The 18,716-nt window shown below is 40.9% G+C and overlaps 1 protein-coding gene across 2 annotated transcripts in view; it reads left to right on the top strand.

The window, feature by feature from the left end:
* Window positions 1-17,665, top strand: part of NDUFS1 (NADH:ubiquinone oxidoreductase core subunit S1) — a 34,196-nt gene extending 16,531 nt beyond the window's left edge. For both annotated transcript variants that reach the window (XM_007965972.3, XM_007965973.3), the window contains exons 13-19: window positions 2,129-2,258; window positions 8,421-8,581; window positions 11,449-11,603; window positions 13,711-13,886; window positions 14,822-14,956; window positions 15,048-15,120; window positions 17,339-17,665. In XM_007965972.3, coding sequence (XP_007964163.1) covers window positions 2,129-2,258; window positions 8,421-8,581; window positions 11,449-11,603; window positions 13,711-13,886; window positions 14,822-14,956; window positions 15,048-15,120; window positions 17,339-17,430 — 922 coding nt within the window. In that variant the 3' untranslated portion in view covers window positions 17,431-17,665. The remainder of the gene's footprint in view (window positions 1-2,128; window positions 2,259-8,420; window positions 8,582-11,448; window positions 11,604-13,710; window positions 13,887-14,821; window positions 14,957-15,047; window positions 15,121-17,338) is intronic.
* The last annotated feature ends 1,051 nt before the right edge of the window (window positions 17,666-18,716 follow it).

Genomic DNA, 18,716 nt, shown 5'->3' with positions numbered 1-18,716 from the left:
TGATGTTAACGTCTTGCCATGTTTGTATTATGATTCTCGGTGTGTGTGTATATATAGAGTGTGTGTGTGTATATATACATACACTACATATGTATATATATAGATATGTGTGAATCTAATTTTCTGAGTCATTTGGAAGTTTCTCGTGGACATGGTGCCCTTTTATACCTAAATTCTCAGTGTGGATTTCTTGAGAACAAGGAGCATTCTCTTAAATAATGAAGAAATTTAGGCTGGGCGCAGTGGCTCACACCTGTAATCCCACCACTTGGGAGGCCGAGGCAGGCGGATCACCTGAGGTTGGGAGTTTGAGACCAACCTGACCAACATGGAGAAACCCATCTCTACTAAAAATACAAAATTAGCCGGGCATGGTGATGCATGCCTGTAATCCCAGCTGCTCAGGAGGCCGAGGCAGAAGAATTGTTTGAACCTGGTAGGCGAAAGTTGTGGCGAGCCAAGATTGCGCCATTGTACTCCAGCCTGGGCAACAAGAGCAAAACTCCATCTCAAAAAAAATAAATTTAGTTTTTTCGGTTTTTGAGATCTCGATCTCGGGTCACTGCATCCTCTGCCTCCTGGGTTCAAGCAATTTTCCTGCCTCAGCTTCCCGAGTAGCTGGGAATACAGGCGTATGCCAACATGCTCAGCTAGTATTTGTATTAGGGGTCTTGCTCTGTCACAGAGGCTAAGGTATATTAGCATGATCGCAGCTCACTGCAGCCTTGACCTCCTGGGCTCAATTGATGCTCCCACCACAACCTCCTGAGTAGCTGGGACTGCAGGCATGCACCAACATGCCCAGCTAATTTTTTAAAATACCTTTTGTAGAGACGGGATCTGCCTATGTTGCCCAGGCTGGTCTTGAACTCCTGAGCTCAAGTGTTCCTCCTGCCTCGGCCTCTGAAAATGCTGGGAGTAATAGACATAGGCCACTGCATCCAGCCAGAAATTTAGTTTTGATACAGTATTATTTCATAAGTCACCGTTTATATTTAAATTTTTTTTTTTTTCATAATTTCTTTCATAGCAGTTTTTTTCTTTCCTCAGGATCCATTCTGGAGTCATATATGACAATTAGTTTTCATTTTTTTTTATTAGTTTACAATTAGTTTCATGACTCTTCTGGTCCCTTTTTTGACTCTTTTTCTTTAAGAACACAAACCAGTTATTTTGTAGCATGCTTTCTGTCTTTTAAATTTACATCTTAGAGATAAAGAGGGTAGCCATATAGTTTTTGTCTGAACTAGGGGAGTGAAAGAGGGAATTAATAATTATATCAGGATAACAGGTAAAAACAGCACTATCTCAGAGAAACCAGACTATATAGTCACTGCACTTACAACTTTTTGGAAGAACTGGAGCTATAGTTCCCTGCTGTAGAGAATAAATCTGAATAACATAGTATATTTTCATGAATTATGAAAATGTTTAAATATCCTTAATGGATAATTAAGAGATAATTGACCTTGCCATGTAAATACTGCAAAATAAAAATTACAGATTAATTCTAAAATTAAAATTTTTATTTAGGCTGGGTGCAGTGGCTCACATCTATAATCCCAGCCTTTGGGAAGCTGAGGCAGGTGGATCATCTGAGGTCAGGAGTTCAAGACCAGCCTGGCCAACATGGTGAAAGCTTGCCTTCCACTAAAAATACAAAAATTAGCTGGGCCTAGTGGCAGGCGCCTGTAATCCCAGCTACTCAGGAGGCTGAGGCAGGAAAATTGCTTGAACTCGGGAGGCAGAGGTTTGCAGTGAGCTGAGATCGCGCCATAGCACTCCAGCCTGGGCGACATAGTGAGACTCTGTCTCTCAAAAAGAAAATTATAGCTGGCTTAATAGCTTTTTTTTTTTTTTTTTTTTTGAGACAGAGTTTCAAAATCCTAAAGTGTTGGGATTACAGGTGTGAGCCACTGTGCCTGGTCTAGATGGCATTTCTACACAGCAAATTAATGCATTGAATTGCCTTGGCATGCATTTTTGTAACACTGTTTTGAAAGGTACATAGTAGATCATATCTGTTAAATGTATTGTCTTTTGTAAACAGATGTATCACTTAGGATCAATGAGACCAGTAACTGCTTAGCTTAGTTATTTACTTCTAAAAATGTTGTTTTTATTTCAGCTGGCTGCATAATGACTTAAAAGTGGCCCTTATAGGCAGTCCAGTGGACCTCACTTACAGATATGACCACCTGGGAGACTCCCCCAAAATTCTTCAAGACATTGCTTCGGGAAGTCATCCATTTAGCCAGGTGCTCTCAACTTATATGTATCTACTCTTGTTGATTTATTATTATTATCATTATTTAAACAACTGTTTTTGTAATAATCCTATGTGAGTGTTTTGGGGTTTTTTTTTGTTTTTTTTTTTTGAGACAGAGTCTCGCTCTGTCGCCCAGGCTGGAGTGTGGTGGTGCGATCTCGGCTCACTGCAAGCTCTGCCTCCCGGGTTCACGCCATTCTTCTGCCTCAGCCTCCCGAGTAGCTGGGACTACAGGCGCCCGCCACTGCGCCCGGCTAATTTTTTGTATTTTTAGTAGAGATGGGGTTTCACCATGTTACCCAGGATGGTCTCAATCTCCTGACCTCGTGATCTGCCCATCTCGGCCTCCCAAAGTGCTGGGATTACAGGCGTGAGCCACCGCGCCCGGCTTATGTGAGTGTTAAAACGTACACCAGGCTGGGTGCGGTGGCTCATGCCTGTAATCCCAGCACTTTGGGAGTCCAAGGCAGGCGGATCACCTGAGGTCAGGCGTTCAAGACCAGACTGGGCAACATGGTGAAACCCTGTCTCTACTAAAATACGGAAAAAAGTTAGCCGGGCGTGTCGGCATACGCCTGTAGTACCAGCTACTTGGGAGGCTGAAGCAGGAGAATTGCTTGAACCCAGGAGGCGGAGGTTGCAGTGAGCCAAGATCGCGCCACTGCACTTCAGCCTGGGAGACAGAGCGAGACTCCATCCCACCCCCCAAAAAAACTTCTACCAATACAGAAAAGAACATGAGGAAGAAAGTATAACATTACCTAAAATCCCACTACCCCAAAACAGGTATTGATAAAACATCATAATCATCTCTCCATTTATACAGAGAGCAAAGCAAGATGGCTGAATAGTCAAACAAAAATGAGATCATACTGTACATGCAGTTTTTATTTACCAGAGTTTAATTTTCTTGAAATTAGCTGAAAAGAAATCAAAGTAAAATTGGAAGAATTTCACTTTTAACTTCAATTAAATCTTTCTTTACTACAAAAGGAGTTATTCCTTAACATTTTACCAGTCCTTCAATTTTCGTTTCTGAGGTAATGTTTTTTTCATTTGAATTCTTTCTTTAATTCATTTTGTTGTCGCCTTTATTGTTTTGCTTTTCCCAAAGGTGGCTCATGGGTGCCTGTATTCCTTGAGTTCTTGCTTGCTTGAGAATGTCTGTTCCTGAAGAGACAGCTTATCAGGATGTGAAATTCCAGGGTCAGACTTTTTTTTCCCCCCTTTCTGAGTTTTATAGGTCAGTGAAGAAGCATGTAAACTTTATTCCTCCGCCCCGCCCCATACCCTGTCCTGATTATCTTCTTTGTTTTTTTTGTTGGTGGGGAGATGAAGTCTTGCTCTGTCACCCAGGCTGGAGTGCAGTGGCATGATCTTGGCTCATTTCAACCTCTGCCTCCCCGGTTCATTCTCCTGCCTCAGCCTCCCGAGTAGCTGGGACTACAGGCATGCACCACCACATCTGGCTAATTTTTGTATTTTTAGTAGAGATGGGGTTTCACCATATTGGCCAGGCCAGTCTCCAACTCCTGACTTTGTGATCCACCCACCTCAGCCTCCCAAAGTGCTGAGGTTCTGATTATCATTCTTGAAATTCAGTAACTTCAAAAAAATATGTCTTAAGGTGAAAACCTCACTATAAGACTATAAGACAGAATGTACTTTCAGTCTAAAGATACAAGGTTCTCTTTATTTTAGAATATATGTGTAGTGGTGGAGGTGGTTAAAAAACTAAGGAGCTGGCCGGGCATGGTGGCTTACATCTGTAGTCCCAGCACTTTGGAAGGCCGAGGCAGGTGGATCACTGGAGGTTGGGAGTTTGAGACCAGCCTGACCAACATGGGGAAACCCAGTCTCTATTAAAAATATATAATTAGCTGGGCGTGGTGGTGCATGCCTGTAATCCCAGCTACTCAGGAGGCTGAGGCAGGAGAATCCCTTGAACCTGGGAGGCAGAGGTTGTGGTGAGCCGAGATTGCGCCATTGCACTCCGGCCTGGGCAACAGGAGCGAAACTCTGTCTCAAAAAAAAACCAAAAAAACAAAACTAAATTGTTTCTGGCCAGGTGCGGTGGCTCACGCCTATAATCCTAACACTTGGGGAGGCCAAGGTGGGCAGATCACCTGACGTCAGGAGTTTGAGACCAGCCTGGCCGACATGGCGAAACCCCATCTCTACTAAAAATACAAAAATTAGCTGGGTGTGGTGGTGGGTGCCTGTAATCCCAGCTTCTCGGGAGGCTGAGGCTGGAGAATTGCTTGAACCCAGGAGACAGAGGTTGCAGTGAGCTGAGATGCCATTGCACTCCAGCCTAGGTGACAAGAGTGAAACTCCATCTCAAAAAAAAAGAAAAAAAACCCCTAAAAACTAAGGAGTTTCTGTTTGTCACACAAAGGGGTCTGGAGGTAGGCAATTGAAAGCTGATGCAGGCTGGGTGCAGTGGCTCATGCCTATAATTCAAGCACTTTGGGAGGCCGAGGCGGGCGGATCACAAGGTTGGGAGTTTGAGACCAGCCTGACCACCATGGTGAAACCCCGCCTCTACAAAAAAAAACAAAAAACAAAAAAAAAAAAAAAAATTACACCCGCGCCTGTAATCCCAGCTACTTGGGAAGTTGGGGCCAGAGAATCACTTGAACCCGGGAGGCAGAGGTTGCAGTGAGCTGAGCTCGCGCCATTGGACTCCAGCCTGGGTGACAGTGACACTCCATCTCATAAAAACAAAAAGGAAAAAAAAAAGCTGATGCAGTTGTCCAAGAATATCTAGAGAGCCTGCCTTCCTGCTTTGCTGTCATCAGTTCATTTGCTTGCTCACATGTGATTGTGTGTCTCTTTCTCCTTGTGGTTCCAAGATGGTTGCTTCACTTAAACAGTCTCAGGTGTAGGGAAGAAGGTGATGTGCAAGAGGGTGAAGTAGCAAAGCACAACTTGTTTATTTTGAGTAGAAAAAAAATTATGATTAAAAGATCAAAAATATTTAAAAATATTCAGTGACAAATCTTCCTTTCTCCTCTCTAATTTCCATCCCCATGTGGTAGGTGATTACTATTTTCAGAGAACCTTTTCTTTTCTTTTCTTTTTTTCTTTTTTTTTTGAAACAGTCTTGCTGTGTCCCCAGGCTGGAGTGCAGTACGGTGGCGTGATCTCGGCTCACTGCAGCCTCAGTCTCCCAGGTTCAGGCGATTCTTGCCTTAGCCTCCCGAGTAGCTGCGACTACAGGCACATGCCACCATGCCCAGCTAATTTTTTTATTTAGTAGAGACAGGGTTTCACCATGTTGGCCAGGATGGTTTCGGTCTCCTGACCTCATGATCTGCCCATGTTGGGCTCCCAGAGTGCTGGGATTACAGGCGTGAGCCACTGTGCCTGGCCTGAGAACATTTTCTTCTATAACAGATTTAAATATATTTTTCGTTAATTCTGTAACCTTCATTAAGAACTCTTTTTTTTGAGATGGAGTCTCGCTCTGTCACCCAGGCTGGAGTGCAGTAGCCGGATCTCAGCTCACTGCAAGCTCCGCCTCCCGGGTTTACGCCATTCTCCTGCCTCAGCCTCCCGAGTAGCTGGGACTACAGGCGCCTGCCACCACGCCTGGCTAATTTTTTGATGTGGGCCGGGCGCGGTGGCTCACGCCTGTAATCTCAGCGCTTTGGGAGGCCGAGACGGGCGGATCACGAGGTCAGGAGATCAAGACCATCCTGACCAACATGGTGAAACCCTGTCTCTACTGAAAAATACAAAAAAAATTAGCTGGGCGTAGTGGCGGGCGCCTGTAGTCCCAGCTACTGGGGAGGCTGAGGCAGGAGAATGGTGTGAACCCGGCAGGCAGAGCTTGCAGTGAGCCAAGATCGTGCCACTGCACTCCAGCTTGGGCGACTGAGCAAGACTCTGTCTCAAAAACAAACAAAAAAAGAACTCTTAATGTGGTGGCTCACACCTGTAATCCCAGCACTTTGGGAGCCCAAGGCAGGCAAATCACCTGAAGTCAGGAGCAAGACCAGCCTGGGCAACACGGTGAAACCCTGTCTCCACTAAAAAAATACAAAAAAAAAAAAACCAACTAGCTGGGCATGGTGGCACGTGCCAGTAATCCCAGCTACTCAGGAGGCTGAGGCAAAATAATAGCTTGAACCTGGGAGGTGGAGGCTACAGTGAACTGAGATCATGCGACTGTGCTCCAGCCTGGGCAACAGAGTAAGTCCCTGTCTAAAAAGAAAAAAAAAAAAGAACTCTTAACAATGCAGATGTTGAATCCTCTTTTCTATATATATTTTTTTGAGGTCTCACTCTATTGCCTAGGCTGTAGTGCAATGGCAGAATTGTAGCTGACTGTAGCCTCAAACTCCTGGGCTTAAGCAGTCCTCCCACCTAAGCCTCCCCTGTAGCTGGGTCTGCATGCCTACACCACCGTGCCCAGCTAATTTTTATATTTTTTTGTATAGATGGAGCTTATTGTGATGCCCAGTCTGCCCTCAAACTCCTGGCCTCAAGTGATTCTCCCACCTCAGCCTCCTAAAGTGTTGGGATTACAAGCATGAGCCAACCTTGCCTGGCTTTTCATATCTGTGTGTTTTTCCTTTTTCCATTTATTTTGTATCCTGTACCCTGTCTTTCCTGTCCCTGTATTTAATCATGTTTTCTTTCTTTTCCTTTCTTTCTGTTTTTTGTTTTTTTGTTTCTTGTTTTTGAGATGGTCTGGCTATCACCCATGCTGGAGTGCAATGGTGCTGTCTTGGCTCACTGCAGCCGCCACTGTGACCACAGGTGCACACCACCATGCCTGGCCAATTTTTTGTAGAGATGAGGTTTTGCCACGTTGCCTAGGCTGCACTTGAACCCGTGGACTCAAGTCATCCACCCACTTTGTCCTCCCAAAGTGTTGCGATTACAAGCGTGAGCCACTGCACCTGGCCTATTTAGTTTTTTATTGTTTCTGGACTGGTATTTATCACTATTATTTGTTTCTCTTCCAGTTCTTTCCTGAATTCGGTGATGAAAATCTCCTTACGATATAATACTCTCTATAGTGTTGCTTCTTTGAGTTTTTAAGTGAGAAAGAGTGTGTTATTTTTCAGTATCTTTGAGACTATTAAAAACTATTTCTCTCAACTATTCACATTTCCTTGGCAAGTTCCTATTGATGTATTCCTCTTTATAATATCTCAGCATAATTTCCGTGCTGATTCTTTGTGGCCAGCTATTTATTGAAGAGTGACACAAAGGATGAGTGGGAAAATGAGATGTGTATTCTATAACTCTACACGTTTTGTTTTGTCAACAGAGTCTCACTCTGTTGCCCAGGCTGGAGCACAATGGCACAGTCTTGGCTCACTACAGCCTCCATCTCCCAGGTTCAAGCAATTCTCATGCCTCAGCCTCCTGAGTAGCTGGGGCTACAGGTACATACCACCACACCTGGTAAATATTTTTGTATTTTTAGTAGAGACGGCGTTTCGCCATGTCGGCCAGGCTGGTCTCAAACTCCTGTCCTCAAGTGATTCACCCACCTCAGCCTCCCAAAGTGTTGGGATTACAGGCGTGAACCACCGCGCCCAACCTATAACTTTACATCTTATCTGCCATCTTCTGTGAAATCTGTAGTTTCCTTTACTCTTGGGATGCATTCTCCCAGTTTTTGTCGTTCAGAGTTACTATGGTTTAAAACAAAGCCTTAAAATTGTAGGTATTTAACATTGTGCTCTAGTGATCATTGCTTTCCCTGCCTCCTCCTCCCTGTCTGTGGCATGGTAAGTAGATGGAAGATAGTAGACGTGATATTAAGCATGGTTTTTCCTATTCTTTAATACCATCTGAATCTCCGAAGAGAAGTTCCCCAATTTTTCTGGAACCTACCCATAGTTATTCTGACCACAGGATGATTTGCTAAGCTTTTTATTTTGAATAATTACTTTTAGAAAACATGTCTTAGCTGATACTCACTCAGGCATTTCACAGTAGCATTGGCAAGATGCTTTGGATTAAACTAAATCTGGTTGTATATGTGTGTCTGTATGTTGGGCTAGCAAATTGAAAACCTTCATGTTAGACCTAAGAATTAGGACAATGTATATTGTTGAGGCAAATGTGGTTAGATGTTCAGCTTACTTGTAATATTTTAAAATCAAAGTTTTTGTTTTTTTTTTAATAGGTCCTAAAGGAAGCTAAAAAACCAATGGTGGTTTTAGGCAGTTCTGCACTCCAAAGAAATGATGGAGCAGCAATTCTTGCAGCTGTCTCTAGCATTGCACAAAAGATTCGGATGACTAGTGGTGTTACTGGCGATTGGAAAGTTATGAATATCCTTCATAGGTTTGTTGAGTAATTGCTTTATATACTATAAATTCAAGTAATTTTGTATATATGTATGTGTTCCTGATACACTGTTAAATTTAATTTACAAACAACATTTAGCAACATTATCCCAGTTACACATGTGAAATATAGACCTTTACCCTGTGAGAAGAGCCCAAGATGATAAGAAATATTAAAAATATTTGAAATAGAGTAAGTGTTGAGAAAAAAAGTGAAGTACTTTAAAAATTGTTATATTAGTTATACCTTGGTTCAAAAATTACAACAAGTTCTTTAATTAAATGATAAAAATGTAAGCTAATATGAGAATTCAGCTGAAGGATTTCTTTCTCTTTTTTTTCTTTTTAATTATTTGTTTTTTTGTTTTGAGACAGGGTCTCAGTGCAGTGGCGTAATCATAGTCCACTGTAGCCCTGACTTCCTGAGTTCCAGTGATCCTCCCACCCCTGCCTCCCAAATATTAAATGGCTAAAACTACAGGTGCATGTTGCACGCCCAGCTAATTTTTTGTTTTTGTAGAGATGAGGTCTCACTGTGTTGCCTAGGTTGATCTCAAACTCCTGGGCTCAGGTGCTCCTTCCGCCTCAGCCTCCCAAACTGCTGGGATTATAAGCATGAGGCACTGTACCTGGCCTTTATTTCTAACCACATCAATAATGCAGGTTTAATTTAGGTAAGTTGAAAAGAGACAAACGTGCAGAAATGGGGCTGATCCTTATTCTACAATGTGTAGATAATTATTATTGCTATTTTCATTCATTTTCTTCTAGTTTTTCTTTTTACCCTATGTAATATTTTTTTTTTTTTTTGAGACGGAGTCTCGCTCTGTCGCCCAGGCTGGAGGGCAGTGGCGCAATCTCGGCTCACTGCAAGCTCCGCCTCCCGGGTTCACGCCATTCTCCTACCTCAGCCTCCCGAGTAGCTGGGACTACAGGCGCCCGCCACTGCGCCCGGCTAATTTTTTTCTATTTTTTAGTAGAGACGGGGTTTCACCATGGTCTCGATCTCCTGACCTTGTGATCCGCCCGCCTCGGCCTCCCAAAGTGCTGGGATTACAGGCGTGAGCCACCGCGCCCGGCCTCCTATGTAATATTTTATTTTATTTTTTTGAGACCAGAGTCTCACTCTGTTGCCCAGGCTGAAGTACAGTGGCACGATCTTGGCTCGCTGTAGCCTCCACTTCCCAGGTTCAAGTGATCCTTCTGCCTCAGCCCCCCAAGTAGCTGGGATTATTGGCATGTGCCACCACACCTGGCTAATTTTTTAATAATATTATTATTATTATTATTTATTATTATTATTATTTTTGAGATGGAGTATTGCTCTGTCGCCCAGGCTGGAATGCAATGGCACGATCTCGGCTTACTGCAACCTCCACCTCCCAAGTTCAAGCAATTCTCCTGCCTCAGCCTCCTGAGTATCTGGGACTATAGGCGCGTGCCACTATGCCAGGCTAATTTTTTGTATTTTTAATAGAAACGGGGTTTCACCATGTTCGCCAGGCTGGTCTCAAACTCCTGACCTCAGGTGATCGCCCCCCCTTGGCCTCTCAAAGTGCTAGGATTACAGATATGAGCCACTGCGCCTAGCAGCTATGTAATATTTTTTAGTTATATAGGTGAAATTATACTGTGGATACAATTTTGTATCCTGGTTTTAATAGGTTTTCGTTGCCAAATAAGAATTTCCTACTATGGTCAGAAGTTTTTTTTCTAGAAATTGTTTGTAAATAAAAAGCGATAATAGCTGATTGATATCATGAATATACTATAAAATTTTTTAGCCATTTTCTTCTTTTTAACATGTATGTTGATGGTAGTTTTTAACTTCTTAGATAATACAGTGATACACAGATACATTTGCACTTGAAATTATCTTCGTAGGAAATATTTCTAGAAGTAAAACTGTTGGGGCACACAGGATAACCATTCCTGAGCCTTTCAAAGCATGCTTCCAACTTGTTTTAGGTCTTCAGGATGGCTACTATTTCTAGATAGTTAACAAATAGGAAGCTATACCAAAACAACAATCCTGCTATTCCAAGTATATTTATTCTAGACCTCTTCTTTAAAAAATTATTTTCTGCTTATAAGAGTAATGTATATCATAGAAAAAATTTCCGTAAGGTTTTGGTTTTCTCATTATGGTTTTCTCTGAATTATAGTTTAATGAGTGGTTTTTCAATTTCTCCCTTTTGATTTTTGAAATCATCTGATTTTTCTCTTACGAATATGTATGGCTTATCATGTTTTATGTCTTACTGTATTGAATAGGAATCAGACTTAAAGCAATTACAGTTGGCATAAAATTTCTAGAATTATTTCATTCAATGCTATGTCATGGAGAGACAGAGTGTCCTAAGAATCTGACATTTCTTTGGTTGCCATTTGCAAAACAGTAAGACTGCTGTTTCTGGTTTTGGCATCTATTTTAAATGGGTAAAAGTGGGATTTTTTGGCCAGGTGTGGTGGGTCATGCCTGTAATCCCAGCACTTTGGGAGGCCAAGGTGGGTGGATCACCTGAGGTCAAGAGTTCAAGACCAGCCTGGCCAACATGGTGAAACCCCATTCTCTACTGAAAATACAAAAATTAGCTGGGTGTGGTGGCACGTGCCTATAGTCCCAGCAACTTGGGAGTGTGAGGAAGGAGAATCGCTTGAATCCAGGAGGCAGAGGTTACAGTGAGCCGAGATCATGCCACTGCACTCCAGCCTGGGCAACAAAGTGAGACTCTATCTCCGATAAAAAAATAAAATAAAATGGGTTTTTTGACATTGTTGAAAGGAAATTATTCCAAGAATCACATTTAATTTTTTACATTGAAAACACTGCAGTTATGGTAAAATTCCGTAATTGTTTTGCAGGATTGCAAGTCAAGTAGCTGCTTTGGACCTTGGCTATAAACCTGGGGTGGAAGCAATTCGGAAGAACCCTCCCAAGGTGCTGTTTCTCCTGGGAGCAGATGGAGGTTGTATCACACGACAGGATTTGCCAAAGGATTGTTTCATTATTTATCAAGGTAAGTATCACCTGTGACACTGGAAACAAAAGAGGGTAGTACATTGTGTATGTTAGAAACCATTTAGTAATATATTTAGTGAATTGAATGTTTTCCATTTGAGAATTTTGCCTCCCCCTACTCCCCCTTCTTTTTTTTTTAAACAAACCACAAGTGTTATTAGTTACATAATTGATACTGCTTTTAAGAATTATTACCTGCTGGGTGCGGTGGCTCATACCTGTAATCCCAGCACCTTGGGAGGCCAAGGCAGGTGGATCACCTGAAGTCAGGAGTTCAGTACCAGCCTGACCAACGTGGTAAAACTCTGTCTCTACTAAAAATATAAAAATTAGCCAAGCGTGGTGGCGGGCGCCTATAATCCCAGCTACTCGGGAGGCTGAGACAGGAGAACTGCTTGAACCTGGGAGGCAGAGATTGCAGTCGGCCAAGATCATGCCATTGTACTCCACCCTAGGCAATAAGAGTGAAATGCCCTCTCAAAAAAAAAAAAAAAAAGTTAAAATATATGAACTGAATCCTGTTCCTTGGGTGCCGTGGCTCATGCTGTAATCCCAGCACTTTGCGAGGTTGAGGCAGGAGGATTCGTTGAGCCAAGGAATTCTAGACCAGTCTGGGCAACATAGGGAGACCCTGTTTCTACAAAAAATTAAAAATTAGCTAGGCATGATGCTGCACGTCTATGATCCCAGCTACTTAGGAGGTTGAAGTGGGATGATCACTTGAGCTTAGCAGGTTGAGGCTGCAGTAAGCCATGATCACGCCACTGTGCTCCAGCCTGGGTGATAGAGCAACAAAAAAATGTTATTTTAAATAAAAATATAAACAAACTAAAATCCTGTTTTTAGTCCTTTAAGAAATAATCATTGATGACAATTTTGATATACGTACTTCATAACATCTTCATACGCATACACAAATGTGCACAAATTATATTAAACTATGTATTATTCTACAACTTTCTTACATTTGATTCAGATGTTTCTAAATGTCTTCTTTTCTGAATAACTTCTTTCTTCTGCTAGTTGTTATTAATGGGTGGTAGTGTTTCCAAATTTTTCTGTAATTTTTTATGCCTTTTTCAGTATTACTGTCATATTCCTGTCTTTGCATCCTCCCCCATTTCAGTCTACTTTACCAAATTTCACAAACTGGTAGATCTGAGCAGTTCTACTTTGCAAGCATTTCTACTTTGTAAGCATCAGTATACTTATTTGCCTATTTTATATGTGTGTATGATATTATACATGTTTGTATTTGCATAAAATAGTCTGAGAAGATACTTTGTTTTCTTTTTAAAAGAATTTTTTTTTGAGACAGAGTCTCATTCTGTCACCCAGGCTGGAGTGCAGTGGCGTGATCTCGGCTCACTGCAGCTTCTGCCTCATGGGTTCAAATGATTCTCATGCCTCAGCCTCTTGAGTAGCTGGGATTACAGGCACACACCACCTCATTGGGCTAATTTTTTTGTATTTTTAGTAGAGATGGGGTTTCACCATGTTGGCCAGGCTGGTCACAAACTCCTGGCCTCAAGTCATCTGCCCTCCTTGGCCTCCCAAAGTGCTGGGATCACAGGCATGAGCCACCGCGCCTGGCCCCCAAATGCTTTAACAATAATTTTCTTTGGGGCTCATGCCTGTAATCCCAGCACTTTGGGAGACTGAGGTGGGCGGATCACGAGGTCAGGAGATCAAGACCATCCTGGTTAACGTGGTGAAACCCCATCTCTGCTAAAAATACAAAAAATTAGCTGGACGTGGTGGCGGGCGCCTGTAGTCCCAGCTACTCGGGAGGCTGAGGCAGGAGAATGGCGTGAACCCAGGAGGCGGAGCTTGCAGTGCGCTGAGATTGCACCACTGCACTTCAGCCTGGGCCACAGAGCGAGACTTCATCTCAAAATAATAATAATAATTTTCTTTGGGAAAGGAGTTGAATTAGGAGTGAGGTGGGCTTTAATTTTTTATTACTTTGCTACTGCTTTATTTTAGTTTTAAAAACTTTTGTGACTTTACAAAATGGGATTTAAAATGATATATACTGTCTTCATGTACAGTAGAAAATCAGTGTTTAATAAAATTTTGGTTTGCCATTTTCCATGTTTGTACAGGACATCATGGTGATGTTGGGGCTCCCATAGCTGATGTTATTCTCCCAGGAGCTGCTTACACAGAGAAGTCTGCTACATATGTCAACACTGAGGGTAGAGCTCAGCAGACTAAGGTAGCAGTGACACCTCCTGGCTTGGCAAGAGAAGACTGGAAAATTATAAGAGCACTCTCTGAGGTATAATTTCTGAGTCATTTCTTAGTGGTGCTACTAAAGGGATATTTGATATTTTAGCCTGTGAGAATGACTTTCAAAGTCAAGGAAGATGCCTATCTGAAATGCAGAGATGATTTGAATAATTTCTAAAGGAAACATGTATTCAGAAATAGGAATTCCAAGGTTACAGTGAGCTCTCATTGCATTGCTGCGCTCCAGCCTGAGGGACAGAGTAGGACCCTGTCTCTTAAAAAATAAAGGAATTTGAAATTGGTGCCTTTATTTTATTTTATTTATTTTTGAGACAGTTTTCCTCTATTGCCCAGGCTGGAGTGCAGTGGCGTGATCTCGGCTTACTGCAACCACCACCTCCTGGTGTCAAGCGATTCTTCTGCCTCAACTTCCCGAGTAACTGGGATTACAGACATGTACCACCAAGCCCTGCTAATTTTTGTATTTTTAGTAGAGATGGGGTTTCGCCATGTTGGCCAGGCTGGTCTCGAACTCCTGGCCTCAAGCAGTCCTCCCACCTTGGTCTCCCAAAGTGTTGGGATTACAGGTGTGAACCACTGCACCTGGCCTGAAATTGGTGCTTTTATTGTTGAAAATTGTTGACTTGTCTTTTGCCTGAAAATAGGTCTGTTAGTTCTTTATTGATGTAAAAGTAAGCATCCTGACTTTTAAAATAATAATACATCGTAAACTTTGTGTATTGTTAATAACAGGTTAGCAGAAACATTTGAATTTAGCATAGCATTGTCTCTTTAATCATTTCATAGAGTCACTAATTTGTGTTCCCTGTTTAACTGCTTCTTTCATAAATGTATGTCTATTAATGGACACCAATAGGTTTTTCAGTAGTGCTGCATTATTTCACCATAGTTACAGTTATCTGTTATTTGACATTTTTAAGTATTAAAGCTTTTTGTTGTTTTTGGGGACCTGACATGTTGTAGATTGCTGGAATAACTCTTCCATATGATACTCTGGATCAAGTAAGGAACAGATTGGAAGAAGTCTCTCCTAATCTTGTTCGATATGATGATATTGAAGGGGCTAATTACTTCCAGCAAGCAAATGAGCTCTCAAAGGTAACAGCTTGACTATGGACATAATGTTGTGTCTACTGGTGTAACAGTACTAGTTTTTCACATTATTGTTGGTCTCTTGTTTTTTGTGCAGCTAGTGAACCAGCAGCTTCTTGCTGACCCACTTGTTCCACCTCAGCTAACTATAAAAGACTTCTACATGACAGGTATGTAATTGTCAACATGACTCTGCCAAATATGAAAGGTAAGGAGTAATCAGATCACCTCACTTGGTGTTATAATTCCAATTTGTGATTGATAGTGTTTGCAATTCTTAATCTTTGAAGGTTTTTAAACATTGGAACTAACATAAGCATGTTTTCTGATTCTACTCTAGTTTTTTTGTTTCTGAAATGTAAGCAAAGTTTGAAAATCCAAACAATTAATAGATTTTAAATAAAAAATTTTGCTGTTGTAAGGAAAGTCACTGTGTAGCAATTTAGGGTGAATTTTCCAAAGTGGCAAATACCTGAAGGTTTTTTGGAGAATTATAGGTGGAAGAATCAAAACATTTAAATGTGAAACATGTTAAGCACTGCTCCTGATGTAAAGTGTTAGGAATGTTTTTAAGGAACGCAGACAAACTGAAACTTGTTCATTGCAGATTCTTAGAACAGTTGATACAGCATCTAGGCTATGAGGTATTTAATAGTTGATAGATTATTTTAACTAATTTTCTAAAAGCACATAGAACTGTCTTAATGTTTTTATATAGTTTGTATCTAAGATTTTTTTAATAGGTATTTTAGTTAGATGATAAAGATTACCTTCATTGTAAAATAATAGCTATGCTCAAAAGCACAACAAAAAATCACTTCTGCAATACTTATCTGCAAACTTATGAACACAAAGAAGGAAACAACAGACACTGTAGTCGACATGAGGATGGAGAGTGGGAGGAGGGAGAGGTGCAGAAAAGATAAGTCTTGGGTACTGGGCTTAATTGCTCGGTGATGAAATATTCTGTACAACAAATCCCCGTGACATGAGTTTACCTGTGTAAAAAACCTTCACATGTACCCCTGAACCTAAAAGGTTAAAAAAAAAAAAAACAAAACACTACCTTGCCACTATCAAGAAATAACTATAATTTTTTTAACATTTTAGTCACTCTTCCTCCAGAGACATACATATACATTATATACATATAATAGTATATTAATAATTATATATTGTTATTTATATGTAATTATTACTATATACGTGTACGTGTGTATGTATAAGTTTTGAGATGATATTTTATTCTGTCACCCAGGCTGGAGAGCAGTGGCGCAATCTTGGCTCACTGCAACCGTTGCCTCCTGGGCTGAAGCGATCCTCCCACCTCAGCCTCCTGAGTAGCTAGGACTGTAGGCGCATACCACCACATCCAGCTAATTTTTGTATTTTTTGTAGAGACAAGGTTTCGCCGTGTTACCCAGGCAGATCTCAAACTCCTGGACTCAAACAATCCACCCACCTCAGCCTCCCAAAGTGCTGGGACAACAGGCGTGAGCCACCACCCCTGGCCTATTTATTTTTTATTTAAACAAAAAGTGAGATTAGGCCAGGTGCAGTGGCTCATGCCTGTAATTCCAGCATTTTGGGAGGCTGAGGGGGGCAGATGGCTTGAATCCAGGAGTTTCAGACCAGGCTAGAACTGAGATTATTCACTTGGGGGTTCGGGTTGATAGCATTATTGAAATATAATTCACATACCCTAAAATTTACTCATGAAGTGCACAATTCAATGTATTTTAGTACATATGCTGTTTTGTAACCTTTTTTCAATTATAGTATTGTACACATTTTTCCTATATTTTATTTATTTATTTTTATTTTTTTGAGACAGAATCTTGCTGTGTCACCCAGGCTGGAGTGCAGTGGTGCGATCTCGGCTCACTGCAAGCTCCGCCTCCTGAGTTCACGCCATTCTTATGCCTCAGCCTCCCGAGTAGCTGGGACTATAGGCGCCCGCCACCACACCCGGCACATTTTTTGTGTTTTTAGTAGAGATGGGGTTTCACCATATTAGCCAGGATGGTCTCGATCTCCTTACCTCATGATCTGCCCGCCTCGGCCTCCCAAAGTGCTGGGATTACAGGCCTCAGCCACCATGCCCGGCCCTTCCTGTTTTTAATACTTTTTAATAATTTTTTAATGACTGCATACTGGTGCACTGTCTAGCTGTTCTATAGATATTTGATTGTTTCCAGGGATAGTTATTGAAAGCATTTGGCCAGTAAGGGGTTTATCGTTGGAATCTGTTGGTTACATATAATTATATATACTTGCATGGGGCCTTATAATCTTTTTTTCCTCCTGAATATGTGCAGCATTAAAGTTTTAGTATGTGCCTTTTAAAAAGTTGTATTATTGAAATGGCATTTTATTAATATCTTTCAGATTCAATTAGCAGAGCCTCACAGACAATGGCCAAATGTGTCAAAGCTGTCACAGAGGGTGCCCAGGCAGTAGAGGAACCATCCATATGCTGAAGTATCTACTAGGATCCCAGTTTTGCCGCAGATAATTGAAGAACAACTATAGTGCAGTGATCCTTTACAGGTTTATTTCTTTGTAAAAAAAAAAAAAAAAAAACCTGAATCATGTAATATTTAAGGTTATACTATGCCTGTTTGAAAATGATATTAGTTATCAACTTTGCAGTTTGAAAAACATGTATTGTGTGTAAAGGTTAAATAATAAAACTTTATGCAGATGCTCTTAAAAGCATTGATAACCTTTGTGATGCATATAAAGAAATCCTTAAAGTATGAGTTGTTGACTTATCTTCGTAAATAATTTGTGTCTATAAAATGGATGAAATGAAAAGAGTTCCAGTTAAAACCCACTTTTTTCTAGTGCTAAAGAAAAGATTTAAGCACTTTGTCAAGCTGGGTAAATAGGAAAAATATATAATCATGCTCAGACATGTATCTGGGATAATTATAATTAATAATAATCATAGTAACAATGGCTAATGATAATTTAGCTTTATGATGTTTGCTGAGCACTCTGGTTTTACACGTATTATCTTCCTTTGTTCCTGCTACAACCCTGTGAGATAGTAATATTATCTCATTTTTCTGATGAAGACTGAAGCCTGGGTATATTAAATAGCGTGCCCAAGGCCATGCAGCAAAAGTCACTGACTGAAACCTACTTCTTATTTACTCCAAAGTCTGTTGTTCTTAACTGCAGCATATCATTTCCTCTCATTAATATTGATTCTATAGGTTGTTACTTCTAAAAATTAGTATTGAGTTTAATGGTGAACACATTTTTCTATTTTTTCTTGAATCTGCTTCTGTAATGTTATGGTGATTTATGTGGCTTTTTTTTTTTTGTATAAGTTATACATGTATGCATGTATACTTATGAGATCTCCCTTGGAATGAGGGAGGTCTCAAGAGACATAATTTAGATTCTCATTGATGTTCTGTATTCATTATCCTAACACCATCTGTAGTGTTAAATCAACTAAATTATTTCAGTAATAGGAGACAAAACAACCAGCTTTCATAAGTTTTAATTGTCAAAACGAAAAGGAATCAGAATAAGGATCACTGAGAATTATTTTTTTTAAAGGAAGTAAAAATTTTACAATTAGAAGATAATTAAAGGTAGATAATTTATTTTCTTTTTTAATCTAAGGCTGGGTGTGGTGGGCTCACGCCTGTAATCCCAACACTTTGGGGGACCGAGGTGGGTGGATTGCTTGAGCCCAGGAGTTGGAGACCAGTCTGGGCAACATGGTAAAACCCATCTCTACAAAAATTAC

Source organism: Chlorocebus sabaeus, chromosome 10, assembly GCF_047675955.1.
Source record: "Chlorocebus sabaeus isolate Y175 chromosome 10, mChlSab1.0.hap1, whole genome shotgun sequence".
Taxonomy (NCBI): domain Eukaryota; kingdom Metazoa; phylum Chordata; class Mammalia; order Primates; family Cercopithecidae; genus Chlorocebus; species Chlorocebus sabaeus.
Note: the sequence above shows the minus strand (reverse complement) of the source record. Positions and strands in the feature narration are given on the sequence as shown.